We start from the raw sequence: 18,305 nt of genomic DNA, 5'->3' as shown, positions 1-18,305 counted from the left end.
AGGGGAGGTTGCCTCTGTCAGAGGGAGCAGTCCTGGAGGTAGTAACTACTTACTTGGCAGCAAGTCTCAGTACACAAACCCACCAAGCCGGAGCCCTCACCTACCTTACACACAGAGAGCCAGTATTTCCCCTGCGTTACATCAACTCACAGCCAAATACTGGACCAGGGGCAGCCCCTCTGTCCAGAGTCCACAAGAACTATTCAAAGTAGCCAGCCCCTAGCTGTTCCCTTCCAGCAGAGGATCCGGCCTGGGCATCTCCCTAACCGCTGCTCGTGTCTCCTGAACAGACTGGTGTCACCTGGGGTGCTGGGTTGCACGGCACGGCCCCCTCACTAGGAAACGCACAGTCACAGAGCCAGCCCTTCTCTGTGCCGTCATCTCCGCACACACGCAGAAATCCCGAGTAAAGGGAGACAGACCCTTCCCAGGCCCTCCAGGAGAGGGTCACCGTGCACCTCTGTTTCTTTGGGGGGAGTGGCTCCCTGGGTGTAAATATCTCTAGGTCTTGTGGGACAGTTTTTCCCTTACTAGGAGCCAGTACCATGCCTGTAGGGGTCCATCCTGAAACTAGGGAGAAACGCAAAAGAAAACTAGGCACCCAATTCTCCTTCCTTCCCTCACCTCTGAACTCACCCATGACAACATTAAATAACAGCAGTTTTCCAGCAATTGCCATAAAGACAAAGATCACTGAAAAACCTTTAAGATCGTTTGCTGGCTATACAGATGGAGGTGGCATAGGAGATCTCTACTGGTATTCATTTTCTACTAGTTTTGCCTCCAGAACTCACGACAGTGAAATGCGGTAACACATTTTGCCAATGACAGACAGCCTAAAGGAAAGGGATATATTTAAGAGGATTCTGGCAGTCCACCCAGACTTAGCTATACATTGTTCTCATTATTCCTGGAAGCTCAGTTACTAAAGTGTGAGTGGCACTGCTGTTGGGAGCCGTGCGTGACTGATGAGCAGTAATCAGGGTCCCGGAGACAGAAGAAATTCCCACCCCTGCATCTGGGAGCCCGAAACCACCTCTAATAGAGTTCTGTTGTGAAGTAACCAAACCACTTAAAAACATTTTTTTTGTCCTTTGCCCAATTGAGAAGTTCGTATTTCTAGGAGTCCTATGCAGTATAAATAAATATATCCGCTGCTTACATGTAACCAGTGACTTCTCTCTCTCTTCTCTGGCCGGGAGCCTTTGGCTCTGGAGAGAAAGGAAGAGTAGTTGGGAATTAGTCTGACCGCGTACCCAGCCCAAGAGGAGAGTTCGTGGAAGAAAAAAGCAAGCCGCAGGAGCAGGTACCTTCACAGGGAGCAGAGCACTGGTAATCGGGAGACAGTCATGGGGCAGGCAGGCCCAGTGCGCGCTGGGGTGAGGCGAGCAGAGCAGCTGTGGGAGCGTACGTGCAGAAGGATGGTTTTCCACTCTTGGTTAGAACCTGGAAAGGTAGAGGAAGCCCTTTGCATCCATGGCAGTAACAAGACATAATAAGATAAAACCCAAGTCCTATTTCCCCTGGGCCACCAGAAAGGATTGGCTGTAAGACAACTTCAGGGATGACATCCGACAGAAAAGTCTACGTGTGGAGGGCACGGCTGACGAGAGCAGTGATGCCGCACTGGCACCAGGGAGGAGGCCTGGCCTGGGCACAGCAGGTGGGCGAGCAAGCCTGGCACCACCCAGGGGCTGGGCAGAGTTAAGGCAGCTGAGTCACGCCCAGTGGTGTCAGCTGTCAGACAGACCTGGGTATCCAAAGACCCCAGTCACAAAAATAAGTTACTTAGCCTACACCTACCCCAAGCTCGCCAAGAGCGCAGTGGAGGAAATGCTTTGGTGAGGACAGAGCACACCAAGTGTTGCATCCCGTGGTGCCTCTCAGGCCTGAGGCCTCCGGAGGCCTCCATGACACCTCCACCCAGCTCTCCGTGGCTCCCACCTCACCCCCAGTAAAGCCAGAGTCCTTCCCACCACTCTGGCTTCCAATCTGGACTATGAGCAATTGAACAATACCTGTTTGCTTGTTAGCAATTTACCTTCACAAGGGAATGTGTTCTGCTCACTGCTACATCCGTGATTTATGTGGAGTAGGATTATCTGTGGAATGGATGGATGGGGAGATAGGAGGAAGGCTTTCTGATGACAGGCCCTAGGCCTGGGTTATAATAAGCACTCAAAACTTCGTATTAAAATCATTAATGAGTTTTCACTGAAAAGCAGAGTAACTGAGGAAGAAAAGAATAATCCTTGCTCCAAGGAATTTACAGTCTAATGGAAAAATTGCAGCTCGTATGGACTTTATCAAGAGCAAAACAGAGCGCAAGTACAGTTGCCTAGAGCTGCCTCCATGTTTATCTTACTTACAGCTGGGGTGTGAGTGCATTCCAGGCCTGCCTCCTTTTATTTTGCTTTCTTGAGCTTTGAAGATACTGTGTTGGTTTGCATTTGCAACTGAGGTTTGTGACAGCCTTGTGCTGAGCGATCTGGGGCCTGGTTTTCCGGTGTCACATGTCCACTGTGTCCGTGGGTCCCATGGGTTGATTATCCAGTATCTCCCTTCTCTCGGTGACTGCTCTGTGTTGCGGTGCTCTGTGACTAGTCATCTTTGACGTCACTGTTCTAATTGTTTTGGGGTCTCACACCCCAATATAAGGTGGAAAACCATTCTCATAAACACTGTCCATGTTCTGACTGCTTCACGCTCCAAACAGCCTGTCTTTATCCCTCTCCTGGGCCTCCTAAAAAAATGATACTGAAATTAAACCAACCAGTGCCCGCACGATGGCCCCAAAATGCTTAACTGAGAGCAACAGTCCTGTGTCTCTAAATCGGAAGCAAAAATGATTAAGCTTCGCGCGAGGAAGTCCCGTGGAAAGCCGAGGACAAAGCCAGGCCTGGCACGGTGACCGTGATCACAAAGGAAACGTTGTGGGAAATCTGAAGCGACCACGGGAAGAGTGAGGTGATGTTATCGCCATGGACGGAGCTAAATGTCCCGGTGGAAGAGCAACCCCGCGCGGCATCGGACACAACACCGAAGCTTCCGTCAGGGGAGGCCCAGGGCGGGCAGAAGCTGAAGAGGCGGCTCCCCGAGGTCTGGGGAAGGGGACACCCCGGGCTTGCAGAGCTGAGAAGTCAAAATCTGGCTTCGACGCTCCGAAGCACGGGCGGGCGCACCTGTTAGGAGCGGCCATAGCTGCTGATTTTATATATTTTCCAGTATTCATTTTTTAGGGTACGCGTTTGCAGTGCATAAAGATTATATGACTAGAGCGGAGCTGGTCCACATCACTGACACTTCTTCATTCTGGTTTCATCCCCTTTCCCTCTCCTCCCCCTCTCTCCTCCATATCTTGATCTCCTTCCCATTGGAAAAAGATCCATCCCCTACTTCCTATTATCTACCTTTTATTTTGGGCAACGTGAATCGTAAACCTTCTAGATGCTTGTGGAGAAGAGGCTGCGGATGTGGCAGAAATAACCAGAGAACTGGGATTAAGGCCGTAGCGGAAGCTGTGGCCGAACTGCTCCATCTCAGGATGCAGCGCGCTTCCGGTGGATGAAGAGACGGGTTCCTTGAGAGGGGAACCACGTGGTGAAGATCCCAGGCACATCACTGAAAGGACAGACAGCTCACAGTGTCACATGACCGAGCTGAGCCAGCAACAGCAGGCCTGGGAGGACCCGCTCCAGTTCTGCATGAAGCTCTGCAGTGGGCAAGAGGCTGTCAAACCACATTGCAAGCCAGGCGTGGTGGCGCTCGCCTGTTATCCCAGCACTCGGGAGGCTGAGGCAGGAGGATCACTGTGAGTTCTAGGCTAACCTGGGCTACATAGTGAGTTCAAGGCCAGCCTAAACTACACAGTGAGACCCTGTCTCAAAAAACAAAACACAGGATGGCATGCTAAGGAGAAGCTTTTCATGAGAAGGTACATAAACAAAATTTTTTTTTTTTTGGTACCGAGGATCGAACTTGGGACCTTATGCTTTCGAGGCAGGCAGTGGAAACACTGAGCTAAATCCCTGGCCCTAAAATTTTATTTTTTAAGAAACTGCCACAGCCAGCCCAGCCCTCACCAAGCACAACCCTGACCAGTCAGTAATCATCGACATGGAGTGCTCTCCTCCCCCAGCAAAATGCCTTTGACTCACTGAAGGCTCAGATGATCATTAGCATTTTTTAGCAATAACGCTTTATATTTGTATGTTTGGTTTGGTTTTTTTGAGACAGGTTCTCACTCTATAGTCCAGCAGGCTGGCCTTGTACTCGCTGTGTAGCCCAGGCCAGCTTCAAACTCAAAATCCTGCCAGGGATTTAGCTCAGTTGTTTTGCCACCTGCTGCACAAGCCCAAGGACCCGAGTTCAATCCCCGGTACCAAAAAAAGAAAATCCTCCTGCCTTTGCCTCCTCCTGAGTGCTATGATTACAGATGTGTCACCACACCCACCGGCACTAAAGTATTTTTAAAATTCACTCTGCATACTTTCTTCAGATACAGTGCTACTGTATGCTTAATAATCTACAGTAAAGGGGAGACATAATTTTACATGTACTATTGATAGAGAAAATTTAAACTATAGGTTAGTTATTAAGGTAGCTGAAGTAGAATAAGTAATCCATTCCTTTAAGATTTACCTTTCCTGTAACTCTTATTGTTTAAGGTGATGGTTCACTGAACCTTTGACCTGTAACCTAGCTGTAGATAACATTTAACCTGGAGGAAAGCAAAATAGAAATGTTTGGGTAGTTTACAATGTATGTGTTTTAAGCACCATCTGTTTGTTATATGTCTGTGACTATAACTATTAACAGGAACTAGTTGTAAAAGAGAAACAGAAATTTTACTAAGACCACCAGAAATGAGGTAATGGCTAAAAGAAGATATAAAAGGAACTGTTAAAACAAAGGACGGGGCGGACATTGATCAGACAAGTTTCGGGCGGTCCCCCTCACTAGCAAGTAAAGGCTTTGGTTTTTTACCCAACTTCTGTGTCTCCGTACATTTCTTTCCACGATTCCAGAACACTATAAAGCCAGAAAATTCATATGATTTGCTTTATTGTGATGTTCGCTGTATCACTATGGCCTGGATCTGTGTCCACAATATCTCTGAAGTACGCCTGCACCTCAAAAATGTTAGATGCCCAACAGGTGTTTGTCCAAAGCTAACAATGAAATGTTCAAGAATATACACTTGTCATAGACACAAAGAGAGGTGGATTTAAAATTATCCCTTGTCTACCCTCCTCACTTCCACCTCCCACTTCTATGCGTACAAATTCTACCCTCAACTTTTCTAACATTTATTACATATCTGTGCGCCAGGCACTACATCACCTTTTATTAAATCTGTGTCCTGTCACTTACTCTGCCCAGAATTCTTCAAATGGCTTCTTTTTGGTTCAGTATAGCCCTGAGTGATGGGCTTGGTTAAAATGCAAATTTCTAGGCTTATTCCACAGAGGCACTGATTTGGTTTTTCTGAGATTATCTCTGAGATGGGCATTTTAAGTGGCACTCTAGGAGGCTGAAGCAGGAAGATTCCAAGTTCAACCCTGGGCAACTTAGTGGCTTCCCTTTTTCAAAATACATAAAAAGTAGAAAATGGGCTGGGATATAGGTTAGTGCTAATGCCTTGAGTTCAATCCCTAGTACCGCAAAACAAAACAAAAACAAAACACAAATTTTAAAAACCCCAAAACCACTCTCAAATATTTGCAGGGATCTTTTGTCGAGAAACATGCACTGTAGCTTTGAATGTGGGATGGCACACCTTGAACAAGCTTTCTGTTGCCTCCTCCTGCCTCCGGTCTCGTCCTCCTCCCTTTCGGGCCTGTTTTTTGCTTCCACACCAGCTCCCCTCTGACCTGGCTCAGGCCTCCGGCCCCTGCACAAAGCTGCACCTCACACTGTGGTGAAGTCTACCTGCTCCAGCTTCCTCAGGACCTGATGCACCTTTCATCTGCAGTGCCACAGCCCCTTGCCCCCGTGTGGATGCCTGTGCCAGTGTGTGCCTGAGTGTGTGTGCCTGGATGCACGCTCAGAGCTCAGTGTTATATTTGCGTGTCTGTGTAGACACTGAGCATCGACATTGGGCATTTTTTTCCCTGCATCATACATCTCTTGAAGGCAGAGACTGTCCTCTTCATCTTTCTACTGCTGACCATCTTGCTGGGTAACAGGATGAGTCCAGCCTCAGCTCAGGTGGCCCAGGTCACACAGCTGGCAAACCGCCCATTCAGAATCTGAAACAAGTCTTCAAACTCCAGATACAAATGTCTTTCCAGGTCACTGCTCTGCCTTTTCAGTGACCTAAGTGTCTTCACTTTCCATAAAGTTGTGCCTCAACTGTAGTGTGATGTGTTACTTCATGCTTTAAAGATATGAGAGCCAGGCATAGTGTTTCACATCTATAATCCCAGCACTCAGGACGCTGAGACAGGAGGATTGCTGAGAGTTCAAGGCCAGCCTGGGCTACATAGTGAGTCAAGGCCAGCCTGAACTATACAGCACGGCACTGTCTCAAAAAATAAAAATAAAAACTTTTTTAAATCATGAGAAATACTTGGGCATGGTGGCACACGCCTGAAATCTTAGTACTCTGGGAGGCTGAGACAGGAAGATTGCAAATTCGAGCCCAGCTTGGGCAACTAAGTGAGTGACATAGTGAGATCTTGTCAGAATTGAACAGAATAGAATAAAAAATAAATAAAAAGGGCTGGGGCTGTGGCTCAGTGTGAAGGCCCTGGGTTCAAGCCCCAGTACAGAATAAAATAAACAGCCCTTATCTCTCTTCAGAGCACACACCTCTCCAGTGCAGCCGGCTCGGTCTGACCAATTTCTGTATTTCCAAGACCCAGCAGGGTGTCTGGCGTTTAGTAGAATAGTAAAATTAAAACCAGGTGTTAAATGAATGGCCGAACTATCCATACAACAGACAGTACTAAGCAGGGAAAACCTCAAACGGATGCATCTCCTGACTTTGTTTTTCCTTTTTCTTTCTTTTCCTTTTTGTTCCCGCTCTTTATGCCTCCGTGCTCCAGCACCAGCCTTTCTCTTAGCTCTGAAGCCCTGGAGGCAGACATCACAAACCGAATCCGAACTACAAATCCCGGCATGCGGAGTGAAGGGGCGGGCCCTCCGGAAGCCGCCCAATGATTGGCGAACTGGCACGCTACCTTCCGGTAGGAGGGGCCCGGGGCCAGGACTTGGGGCTCGCTTCCGGGTTGGTCGGGCTGTGTCGGGGAGGGTTCTGTGGGGCGCTCCGCTCGCGGAGGGCATGGACGAGGACGGGCTCCCCCTCATGGGGTCGGGTATAGACTTGACCAAGGTTCGTCGGAGAGGAGCCGAGCTTCGGCCAGCAGGGAGGACGGGAGGGCCCGCGCCGCGGGAGGGCGGCCCACTTCACGTGCGTGTGCGCGCGGGCGCCGTGGTCGCGGCCCCGAAGCCGTGCGTGGGCTTCCGCTCTGCCACGGCCCAGGCGCGGCGAACCCGGCTTCCGGCCGCCCCTGCGCGTTGCCCCTCGGCGGCCCGGTCCTCTCCAGCGCGCGCGAGCCTTATTTGTTTTCGCACAGCGCAGGTGCCGGCGATCCAGCAAAAGAGGACGGTGGCGTTTCTAAACCAGTTCGTGGTGCACACCGTGCAGTTCCTCAACCGCTTTGCCACGGTGTGCGAGGAGGTAGGACCCGGGACCCCGCGGCAAGCAGGGAGCCCGCAAAGCCCCAGGAGTCTGGTTCGCGGCGTGCACACCCGTCTCCGCCTGTCCCCCGCCGGGCTGACACCCCGGGCCCCTGCGGGTCTGGGACCATAGCTCAGGCTGGCTCAGGGCATCAAGGAGAACCGAGGAAATACAGGATGTCGCGGCGGAAGACATCTTTTATTCTGAAATGTGTTTTAATGCTCCCGAAAGATTTACATTTGACATTTAAATTATTTTACATTCTTTAATCCAAAAATGGTAAAGGGGCCGGGCGTGGTGCCCCACGCTCGTAGTCCCAGCACTCAGGAGGCTGAGGCAGGAGGATCGCTGCGAGATCGAGGACAGCCTGGGCTACACAATGAGTTCCAAGGACAGCCTGAACTATACAGCAAGACCTTGTCCCAAAATAAAAAATAAAAATAAAAAAAGACACAAAAACAGAAGAAACAAAGATGGCAAAGGGACGTAGCCTAAAACATGTTTGGCATCAGACACCATTAAGGAAATAAAAATGCCTTCTGCAAGTGTCTTGTGAGGACTAAGTGCTCAGTTAATATTCAGCGAGCCCTCTCTGTCTTTTAAAAAGCCAGAGAAGCCTGGGTTCAGTCCCTAGTATTGCAATTCAGTGAATTAATCCATCAATAAAAGTTTTTAAAGTTTGAAAGCTAAAGAAGAGGATGAGGAGGACAGTGAGGAACATAAATTGAAACTGAGTTTAAGAAAAGGGAAAGAAATGATGGAACTTTTAGATAATTCACAGTTGAACGTTCTGACTTCTATCAGCCGTAGCTTTGGCAAATCGAGATTCTGCTAGGTGTCACTAAGAATGACATGGAGATGGAAACCATTGGCATCAGCTGCTGTTTTCTCTGGTAGTCAGAATGTCTTCTGTCTTCTCAGACTGCGAAGAATGAGAGCTGACCGCTGGTAGACTGAGGGGCTCAGTTCAGTGTATTCTGTGTTACCAGTCTCGAACATCAGGGGCCTGCTTCTAACAGGAAGTAGAACTGAAAATAAAAACCAGTAAGCGTCACAGTGATGTAATCATTATGTACTGCAAACACTAATAAAAATTTTAAAATTAAGCAAAAAGTAAACCAGCATTTCCCCCTTTAATTTATATCCTGGGTGGGGTGGAGAAATATTTGGAGAATATTGTTAGCAGAAAGAAGTAAATGCTTCCTCATAGTCCTCATCAGTGGGTTAAAAGATAAAAAAAGCCCACATATAGGAAAGGACTTCAATTAACCGCTTCGCCTTTGTGAGCCCAGAGTGTCTGTGCCTGAGCAGAGGTGCCCCGTATTTATCAGCAGAGGGTCAGAGATGAAGCCCCATCCCCTTGCCTAGGAAAGATGGAAGCCTTCTGGGCCCTCGTTGCCCCTTTGCGTTCCTCCCTCGACCCCCCTACAACTGCTTTCTTGGCGTCACCGGTCCCTAGTCCTTCCTTGAGCCCTAAAGAAAAATTTGCTGACCAAAAACACATTAAGTTTAAAGACAGTCTTGCGTTTTCTCCTTTTTAAAAATACATTATTTGTCTTGTCAGTATAAACTGTATGGTTTTTATGGTCCACAATGTGATCTGTTCATAGTTTTCCACATTATGAAGTGGCTAAGTCAAACGTGGATTATTTCACATATGATTGTGATAAGAGCTCTCACCTTAAAAGCTACTCCCAGAAACTTTCAGGGAAGGAGTATTGTTGTTGCCTGATGTCACCATGATGTGCAGTGGCTCTGTTGGACGTATTTCTTGTGTTTCACTGAAATTATGTACCCCTTGGCTGATGTGCCTTTCTTACTATCCTCCCCTCCCTCCTCATGCCAACTTCAGGTAAGCACCATTTTGCTCTGTGAGTTGTGCTTTTTTCTGTTCCACGTATAAGGGAAATCGTGTGATATGTGTGTCTCTGTGACTTATTTCATTAAACATATCCTCCATATCCATCCATGTTGTCACACTGACATGATTTTATCCCTTTTCACGGCTGCATAGTATTCCAAGGTGTACATGCGCCTCAGTTTCTTTGTCAGGTGATGAGACTTAGGTTGATTCCATTCTTGGCTCTTGTGAATAATGCTCCCTTCTTGTCATGTCCTTGGGTACAGACCCAGTTGTGAAAAGGCTGAGCCATACGGTAGCTCTGTTTTATTTATTTATTTTTATTTTTTTGGTACTGGGGAGTGAACTTGGGTCCTTGCGCTTGCACAGCAGGTGGGGAAACCACTGAGCTAAATCCCCGGCCCTCTGTTTTATTTTTGAGACATCTCCATATCGTTTTCCAAAAACGATACACTATACTAATTTACATTCACACCAGCAGTGTATAAGGACTCCTTGTCCTTTTTATCTTTTCAGTAATGGCCATTCTGATGCTTAAGAGGTGATTTGTTTCTTTCCATCATGATCAGAGCTCTGGAGCATTTTTTGGAAGTGACCCTTGGGTCTGTCACCCAGGAATGGGTGGGGTTGTGGCTCAGGGCGGGGCACTTGCCTAGCGCATGTGCACCTGGGTTCCATCTCCAGGGCCATGAACAAAGCAAGAAACAACAATGCCGTGCGGACTGATGGGGATGGGACGTGTTTGAATGCGGCCACCCATCTTGCTGCTGAGTCCTTGGAGTCCTCGTGTATTTCGAGCATTAACCAGCACTGCTGCGTGATTTGCAAACACTTCGCCCACCCCCCTCTGTTCCTGCTGTCCGAGGAAGTGCAGAGGCTTTTCAGTTTGATGTCACCTCGTCTGTCTGCTTGTACAGGTGTTACCTCTGCATTTGGGGGTCACATCCAAAAACGTTACGGCCCCACCAGTATCAGAGAGCGTTCCCCGTGTTCCTTTTCCCTGGTGGTCGTACTGGTTCAGACCCTGACGTTTAAGTCCGTCTGTTCGAGGTGAGGCTGTAAGTTACCAGCACATGGAGACCACTTTCCCAGCACTGCTTCTGGAAGAGACCGCTCTTGCCACACTGCCTGTGTGCTGCACCCAGAGTCGATTGGCCGACACTGCGGGGCCCGCTTTCCAGGCTCTGCTGTCTCCCTCGCCGTGGCTTTGTGCAACACTTTGCATCAGGTGCCGTGGTGTCTCCAGCAGCGTTTTTGCCGAGGATTGCTTTGGTGATTTTTAAAATGTTTGTAGTTCTTTATGGATTTTGGGAGTGTTTTTCTATTTCTGTGAGAACCGTCATTGGGATTTTTGATGGGATTGCACTGAATTTGTAGATCACTCTGGGTTCCATGGGCTTTTCCTTTTCTGTTCCTTTTTTGTCCTTCTCCATACAGGGGGTCCGGCCCAAGGCTTTGCACAGGCTGCATGTGCAGCTCTACCTCTGAGCTGCATCCCTAGCCCTTTCGTATTTTATTTTCAGAAAAATTTTCACTAAGTTGCCCAGGCTGGGCTTGAATTTGAGACCCTTCTGCTTCAGCCTCATGAACAGCTAGATATTTTTAAAATATTAATTCTTCCAATTCATATTCATGGATTCTTTCCATTTACTTGTGTCTTGGATCTCTGTCGTCAGTGTTTTATAGTATTTATTTATTTATTGGTGCTGGGGATTGAACTCAAGGCCTTTATCCTGAGCAGCTGTCTCCTGCCCTTTTTGTTTAATTAATTTATTGATTTATATTTGGTTTTTTGAGACAGAGTCTCACTATGTAGCTCAAGATGGCCCCAAGCTCACGAGGACAGCCCTAGAGCCTGAGTCTGGGGGCCAAACCTGGTCCACGGCACTGGCCTGGAGCTTGGACCCAGGGCTGGGCCAGCACCAAGGTCTCCTGGTCATGTGGAGCATGGGCAGCTGACAGCTGGGCTGGCCCTGAGTCTGCCCTGGGCTACCCAGAGACTGGCATGCAGTGCTGCAGACCCAGGCCAAGGTGGAAGGCCCTGGCCCAGTGCTGGGGGCTGGAGTGGACCATGGAGGCCCACACAGTGCCCAGTGTCACCTGCAGGCTCTAGGGCAGAGTCTAGCTCCCTCCCTCCCCGGCCCCAGTGGATGCGACTTCTCTCCACACTACTCCTCTTTGGGACATGAGGCCACTCTTGCTCTCTCCCACGTGGCCTCCCTGGCTCTCACCTGTTGCCCGCTTAGCCGTGGGAAGGGGTTTTCACGTGGTCAGATTACTGCCTGCAGACAGGTGGACAGAGTTTGGTACCAGAGACGCAGGGTTGTTTTTGTGACTACGTGACCATGTGGTTCAGGATCCTCTGGGAATGAACAGCTTGTGGAAGAGGTTGAGGCTGAAGAAGCAGAGCTGGAGTGCCTCAGGCGGTGCCTAGTGAGAGCGTGGTCAGAGCTCAGGAGACCGGAAGGCTGGTGGAAATCTTGCCGGTAAAGACCAGGCTCGGAGATTTCTGCTGGGAAGAAGGACCACATGGGCTGTTGGATATCAGACAAGGTGTGTTATGGCCTGGCAGAAAGTTTGTCTGCATTTTGCTCGTGTCCAGAGACTGCCTGGGGCCGTCACTAGTCGAGCAGTATCTGAGAGGAGGGGTGAGGATGAAAGAAAAAACACACTTCGAAAGAAAAAAAGACAGAGTCGTCCGGGCTCTTAAGACCGAACTACGAGTTTATTTTTCTCTTCCCTTTTATAGAACCTGTGAGTTTGTTACAGGTGAATTTGGTTGTTACAGCTGAGTTTGGTTGTTACATCATGACCCTTATCCAGGGACACCTGCTTCCCTGCTTTCCAGTCCCTTGGCAATTCCCCACCCTCATGGGCCTTCCCGTTTCTCGGGGCTACAGAACGTTCGTCACATTCCGGGGCAATCTCTGAAGGTAAACATCCAATTTAGGTAAGGACGCGGTTCCTCATAACATAGTCTCCATGAAATGGAGGGTAAGATTCAAAATGGAGTCTCCTTAGCTACCACCGCTCCCCACAGTGGAGGACTAATCTTGCTGAAGAAATTTCAAGGCAATCTAATGCTGAGGCAGTGGCATGGCTGCTGTTGGGGGCTTTAGCCATATTTATGTTGAGAATCAAGAGCAAAGAGCCCAGAAGAATGATTCGAAATGTTAAGAGTTTAGCCAGAAAGGAAGCTCCAGTAAAGCTGTTGCCTGCAAAAATGGAACACAGAAATTGGTTGCTGAAAAGACTAACTACAAAAAGCCAAGTATTTCAGAAGACAACAGAAAAGATGGCCTGAGAACATCACAAGAACCAGCAGGACTCCAGCCTTTGCAGCCTTGGAGTTACAAAGGTGAAAGACTTTGTTTTGAGAAGAGAGCCCCAGAGCACCATGTTCCAGAATGGCGGCAGCCTAGGGAAATTGTTCCTCAGGATTCAGGTCATAGGCACTCAGCCCCCACAGCCAAGAGAGGAGGAAGCCTGGCTGCTGCTCCAGCTGGTGGCAGACCTTGGTGTCATCGGCACAGTGCTGGTTTTAGGTACACAGAGAATGCAAGAGTTGTGTGGTCAGGAAGGCTTCCACCTAGGCTTCAGAAGGAGGCCTGGGAGGCCAGGCCGCGAGCCCCTGAGTGGGCAGTGTGTGAAGCTGAAGGTGCAGTGGAGACCCCAGAAGGTTGGAGAAGCCAGGAGTGTGGATCATCTGAGCAAAACTGCCAGGAGGGAGCAGAGCCATTCCAAGAAAGAAGCCATGGGAGCTTCAACTACTGGAAGTGCTGTAGGGGTGGAGGCCCCCCAAACCCTTTGGAGTTCACCTCTTGCACTGATTGCTTTGGATGCTGCACATGGAACTACAGGATTTAATGTTTGCCCTGCTGGATTTTGGACTTGCTTTGGTCCCATTCCTTTGTATCTCCCTATTTATTCCTTTTGGGATAGAAATGTCTATCTTGTGCCATTGAATGTTGGAAGTGTTCAACTTTCCTTTCATTTGTACAATGGCTTGCAGTTAAGCGTATGCCTTAAATTTCATCTGGACTTGGGCTTTTCAACAGTGCTGAAACTGTTAGGGCTTTGGCAACTCTTGCAGATAGACTAAATGCTTTTTTATTATTATTTTGCATAAAGGGCTGTGCATGAGTCTTTGGGGAACCAGGGATGAATGTTAGGGCTTATGTCGAGACGTCTTCCTAAGCCCCATGCAGTCGTAGGTGGGGCTTTTCCAGAGGTGGCTAGGTCTAGAGTGTGTGATGCAGAATTAAGGGTGTGATTACTAAATCAGTCCACTGATTGGTTCGACACTGCCCTAATCGCAGTAGCCTGGATAAAATATAAAAGGGACAGAAAGAAGCTGCTAAGATCTCTTGCTTGCTTTGCTTCTGCCCATCATGAACTGTTTCTCTCTGCCATGCTACCCTACCTGGGAGCCAGCGACCATGGGTTGAAACATCTACAAACTTGTGGTGGCTCGTCTTTTGTTTCAGCAATGAGAGAAGTAACTAAGCGGGTAAACGTGTGTGTGTGTGTGTGTGTGTGTGCGCGTGCGCGTGCAGATCCTTAATTGTGCTGGGCAGTTAGAGCATGGTAAGCTCTTTGTTTTGGTTTGCCTGGAATTTTGGTAGTCAATTGCTTTGTGCTTTTTACGTGCTCTAATTTTTTCTCTTAATTCTTTCCAAAGTGAATTGTTCACCCTCCAGTGGCATCCTTTTTACTTTTCAAACTTGCAAAGTTAGAATTCGGGACACATTATACATGTGTGTGCAGTTTGGTAGCTTACAGGCAGCTCCTGCTGCAGGCTGTGGCAGTACCTTCAGCCATAAGGAGCGGCGGCTGCGTCTGGTCACAGGCCCTCTCCCCGCTGGCAGCAGCAGTGAACGGAAGGTGGCTGCTCTAGCTGAGTTTCTATTTTAGTCCATTGATTATTGCTCTGGTAATGAGTTTGCTAAACTAAAAATGTAAATTTTTTAAAACTAGTGTGTATTATTTTATAAATAACTGGAACTTTCTAATAAAGAGAATGCTTGAATTCCCATTCTTGCTCATATAAACAAGACAAGACTGTTAGAAAATGATAAATACCTAATAGTTTTTATTATTTTTAAGTCTGCCCTTTGTTGTTATTGTTGACAGTTTTACCTAAACACTTTATCCTTATGGCTCTAATTTTTCTTCTGCAGAAACTGGCAAACCTCTCTCTTCGGATCCAACAAATTGAAACAACTCTCAATATTTTAGATGCAAAGGTTTGTATTAAAAAATTTATAGTACGAACTTTGATATACATACACTAACCTCAGTCATAGTTCAGATGCACTTGGGAATGAATTAAATTTAACTCATGCCTCAGTGAAGTGGTACAATGTAGTGTTTTTTAAGTAATTTATGATAATTACAAGGAAATGGTGTTCATTATGAACCACGAACTGAATCTTCCCAAATGTGCACAGGTGTTGAGAAACAAACGTGGAGGGAGTAACATGTTAACACACCAAGCGCTCGTAGAGCTCATTCCATTCCATGGACCATCCACAGTTAGAATAGTTATCATTTCATAACCATTTAATAGTCACCCAAGCTGCAGCTGTCTCCAGAGCAACCTTTCGGGCAGGATCAGCTGTTTTCCCTTTGCAGATGTCTTCAGTGCAAACAGCAGTATCAGTGTGGTATCGGAAGTGGCAAGAGTTGACTGTGAAAAATAGAAGGCTGTTTTGATTAAAGACCTAAAGATTTTGGTAAATAACAAGAACGGGTTCTAACTTTCATTTCTCAGCACTTTGTTCATTTGTTTTTCCTGTTCATAAAGGAAACACTGCCTTTCTGTGACTTAATCCTTTTAGCAAAAAAAAAAAAAGACTTTCCATAAAAATGTGCAATTTTTATGTGTCAGGTAAAAAATTAAATTTTTTAAATAACCGTAAAATACTCATTCAGTGCTTATGAGAAGAAAATGACAGTAGTGTCTTTAGGACAAGAACTAGAATGTCTGGTTTGTACTTCTACGTCTCCTCTGGACTTGAGTAGCTGTATTCTCCTGAACACCCTTCTCTGGGCGCAGTGTGGGCTCCCTGGCCTTGCACGAGCTTGGACTGCTCTCCCAGCAGCCTCACTCGCTTGAAGTAACGTGGGCCATTGCCACTGTGCTAAGAACAATCCATCAGCAGCTCGCAATGAGCACTGCTGCTGGAGATCTCATTACCTCGGTGTTTCATTAGCTCTGTTGTACGACTGTATCCTGTTGTAACGTTTGGGGTGTTTTCATGGAGTTAAGAGTCCAAGGTCGCAGGACAAGTTAACATTATTTAGTTCTGTGACTGTAGAGTTCATCTCTGAAGTCAGCCAGATACCTGACAGGTATCTGTCATTGGTTGTCAGGATAAAATCAGAAGAGAGGGTGTGCACAGGTCATGGAAATCTGACCTGAAGTCCTTAACTATTTCAGGTTGAAAAGCTGAGAGTGTACCGTTTTTATATATGAGAAACTATACATTTTTAGTACCAGTTAAATACTGCTTTCATGCATATACACACAGGGTCACACTGTGTTGCCCTTTTGGCTCTGAACTCTGGCTGTGGGCGTCGCCCTGCTCAGTCTTCCAAGTTGCTGGGATCATGACAGGCACCAGCTCCGTGCCCGGCATCAAATACCCGTTTAGAGACAGAAATGCAGCTGCGCCACACATTCAGATGTAAAGGAGAGTTTTTTCCCATCCCAAATAATGAAAATTTTATTTGATTTTTTTTTTTTTTTTTGGTACCAGGGATCGAACTCCGGACCTTGCGCTTGTGAGGCAGGCGGCGGCACCACTGAGCTAAATCCCCGGCCCCTAAATAATGAAAATTTAAAGTGTGTGCTACTGAGCACTTTTTTAAAGTAAAGTATTTTAAATAATCTTTTTACAAGAACTTAATGGTTTGTTTTTTGTGTGTGTGGTACCAGGGATCGAACTTGACCTTACACTGGCAAGGCAGGTGTGGCATTGAGCTAAATCCCCAGACCCTTAAAAATATTTGTTATCCCTGCATCATAGGTGATAAACATGGAAGCGTGGAGGGCTGGAGCAAAGTCCGTCGCAGAGTGCAGAGCGAAGGCCTAGGCTTTGGCTCTTCACACCAGGGTTCTCTGGATTTTAAAAATAGTGTTTGGGAGCTAAGAGACAACCTACAATGTGGGAAAAAAATTTTTGCCAGCTGTACCTTAGACAAAGGACTACTATCTAGAATATATAAACTGAAAAAAACAGACCTCCCCAAATTCAAAGACCCAATTCAGAAATGGGCATCTGAAATGAACAGACATTTCTCAGAAAAAAAACTAAAAGCAGCAAATAAACATTTGAAAAAATGTTCAACAGCACTGGTCATTCAAGAGATGGAGATGAAAATAACACAGATTCCACCTCACGCCACAAAGAATGGCTGCTATCAGGAAATCAACCAGTAACATGCTGGCGGGGGTATGGAAAGAAAGGAACCCTTCTCCATTGTTGGTGGGAGTGCAGACTGGTGCAACCACTGTGGAAATCAGTGTGGAGATACCTCAGAGAACTAGGACTGGAAGTCCTGTTTGACCCCGCTGTTCCACTGCTGGGGATCTTCCCCAAAGAATTAAAAGAATCATCCACAGTGATATATGTGCACCCATGTTTATAGCAACACAGTTTGTAATACCTAAAGCTTGGAAACAGCCCAAATGCCCATCAACTGGAAACTGGATAAAGAAGATGTGGTTTTTTAATAAAATGGAGTACTACTCAGCCATAAAGAATGAGAAACTAGAGACATAGCAAAATGGATGCATATTGAGGTGATACTCTTAAGTGAAATAGACAGGACACGTGTAAATACAGAATAGTTTCTCTGGTGTGAGAAACAAAGTGTAAATAAGGATTAAAAGGATTAATAATGAATAATTGATAATTTGAAATAGGAAAAGATCCAAAGGTGGAGGGGTGGCGGAAGGGGAAGGAAAGAAAGGAAAGGAAAAATTAGGAGAAAAGAAAAAAATGGAAACTAAGTCTATGTAAATAGGGAAGGGTGGAGGGGGTGAAGGGCGCACAGGGAATGGGGGGAAGAAAATAACCAAGATACAGCATGTACAGGTACAAACACCCAATGATGAATGTAAACCTATTGTATACCTAAAATGTACCAATGAAAGAATTTAAGGGAAAAAAATAGTTTCTGGGAAAATAGCTATTAGCTAATTATGTTTGAGAAAATTTTAGAAGTATTTTACTTGGGAATGTCTCACTTATCATTTATGACAATTAAAGGTGAGATTTTACAAACCTGTAGTCTGTGCGGCTCAAGACTTCCAGCTGCTAGTGAGATGTGCGCACCTGGGAACGCAGAGCCCCCCGTCCTCTGACGCAGGCACCTTTGCTCTCCTCAGCTGTCGTCCATTCCGGGCCTGGATGAGGTGACATTTGAAGCATCTTCGTTAAGTGTCACCAGCGTCCCAGACAGACCCCATTCCGAAGCCACTTCGGAGCAGGCCCAGGTAAGTCCTCAGGTTCCGGAGACAGGCGTTTCTGGGTTGAACCCGATTGAGCTAGGGGACATGTTGGAAGGAAGGAGTTAAATAAAAGGGTAACACTTTCGTAGTAAGATGATTATTATTGCCACCTTCTTCCTGACACAAGGGATCTGTCACGGATATTAAGAAGGTTTTTCCAAGCTGAGGCAAGGGGTTCACTGCAAGTTCAAGGCCAGCCTGGGCTGCATAGTGAGACCCTGTCTCAAAAAAAGAATCTTCAT

The 18,305-nt window shown here is 47.0% G+C and overlaps 1 protein-coding gene and 1 long non-coding RNA gene across 6 annotated transcripts in view; one reads left to right on the top strand and one right to left on the bottom strand.

Moving 5' to 3' along the window:
• Positions 1 to 718: 718 nt before the first annotated feature.
• Positions 719 to 3,106, bottom strand: LOC110349182 (uncharacterized). The gene is made up of 3 exons (XR_002394988.2): positions 2,370 to 3,106; positions 1,311 to 1,446; positions 719 to 1,211 (listed from the first exon to the last, which is right to left on the bottom strand). It is a non-coding gene; the product is annotated as an uncharacterized LOC110349182 (long non-coding RNA).
• Positions 3,107 to 7,185: 4,079 nt separating this feature from the next.
• Positions 7,186 to 18,305, top strand: part of Washc3 (WASH complex subunit 3) — a 32,284-nt gene continuing 21,164 nt past the window's right edge. For 2 of the 5 annotated variants that reach the window (XM_004844848.3, XM_004844847.3), the window contains exons 1-4: positions 7,186 to 7,336; positions 7,586 to 7,684; positions 14,726 to 14,791; positions 17,941 to 18,048. In XM_004844848.3, coding sequence (XP_004844905.1) covers positions 7,286 to 7,336; positions 7,586 to 7,684; positions 14,726 to 14,791; positions 17,941 to 18,048 — 324 coding nt within the window. In that variant the 5' untranslated portion in view covers positions 7,186 to 7,285. Of the gene's footprint in view, positions 7,337 to 7,585; positions 7,685 to 12,197; positions 14,056 to 14,725; positions 14,792 to 17,940; positions 18,049 to 18,305 lie in introns of those variants that run through there. The other 3 variants (XM_021258409.2, XM_004844849.3, XM_087192717.1) reach the window with 3 other exon arrangements.

This window comes from Heterocephalus glaber, unplaced genomic scaffold (genome assembly GCF_053883595.1).
Source record: "Heterocephalus glaber isolate CG9 unplaced genomic scaffold, H.glaber_assembly_v1.0 deba00001572, whole genome shotgun sequence".
In the NCBI taxonomy this organism is placed as follows: domain Eukaryota; kingdom Metazoa; phylum Chordata; class Mammalia; order Rodentia; family Bathyergidae; genus Heterocephalus; species Heterocephalus glaber.
The sequence above is the reverse complement of the archived record's forward strand: the minus strand, read 5'-3'. Positions and strand labels throughout refer to the sequence as shown.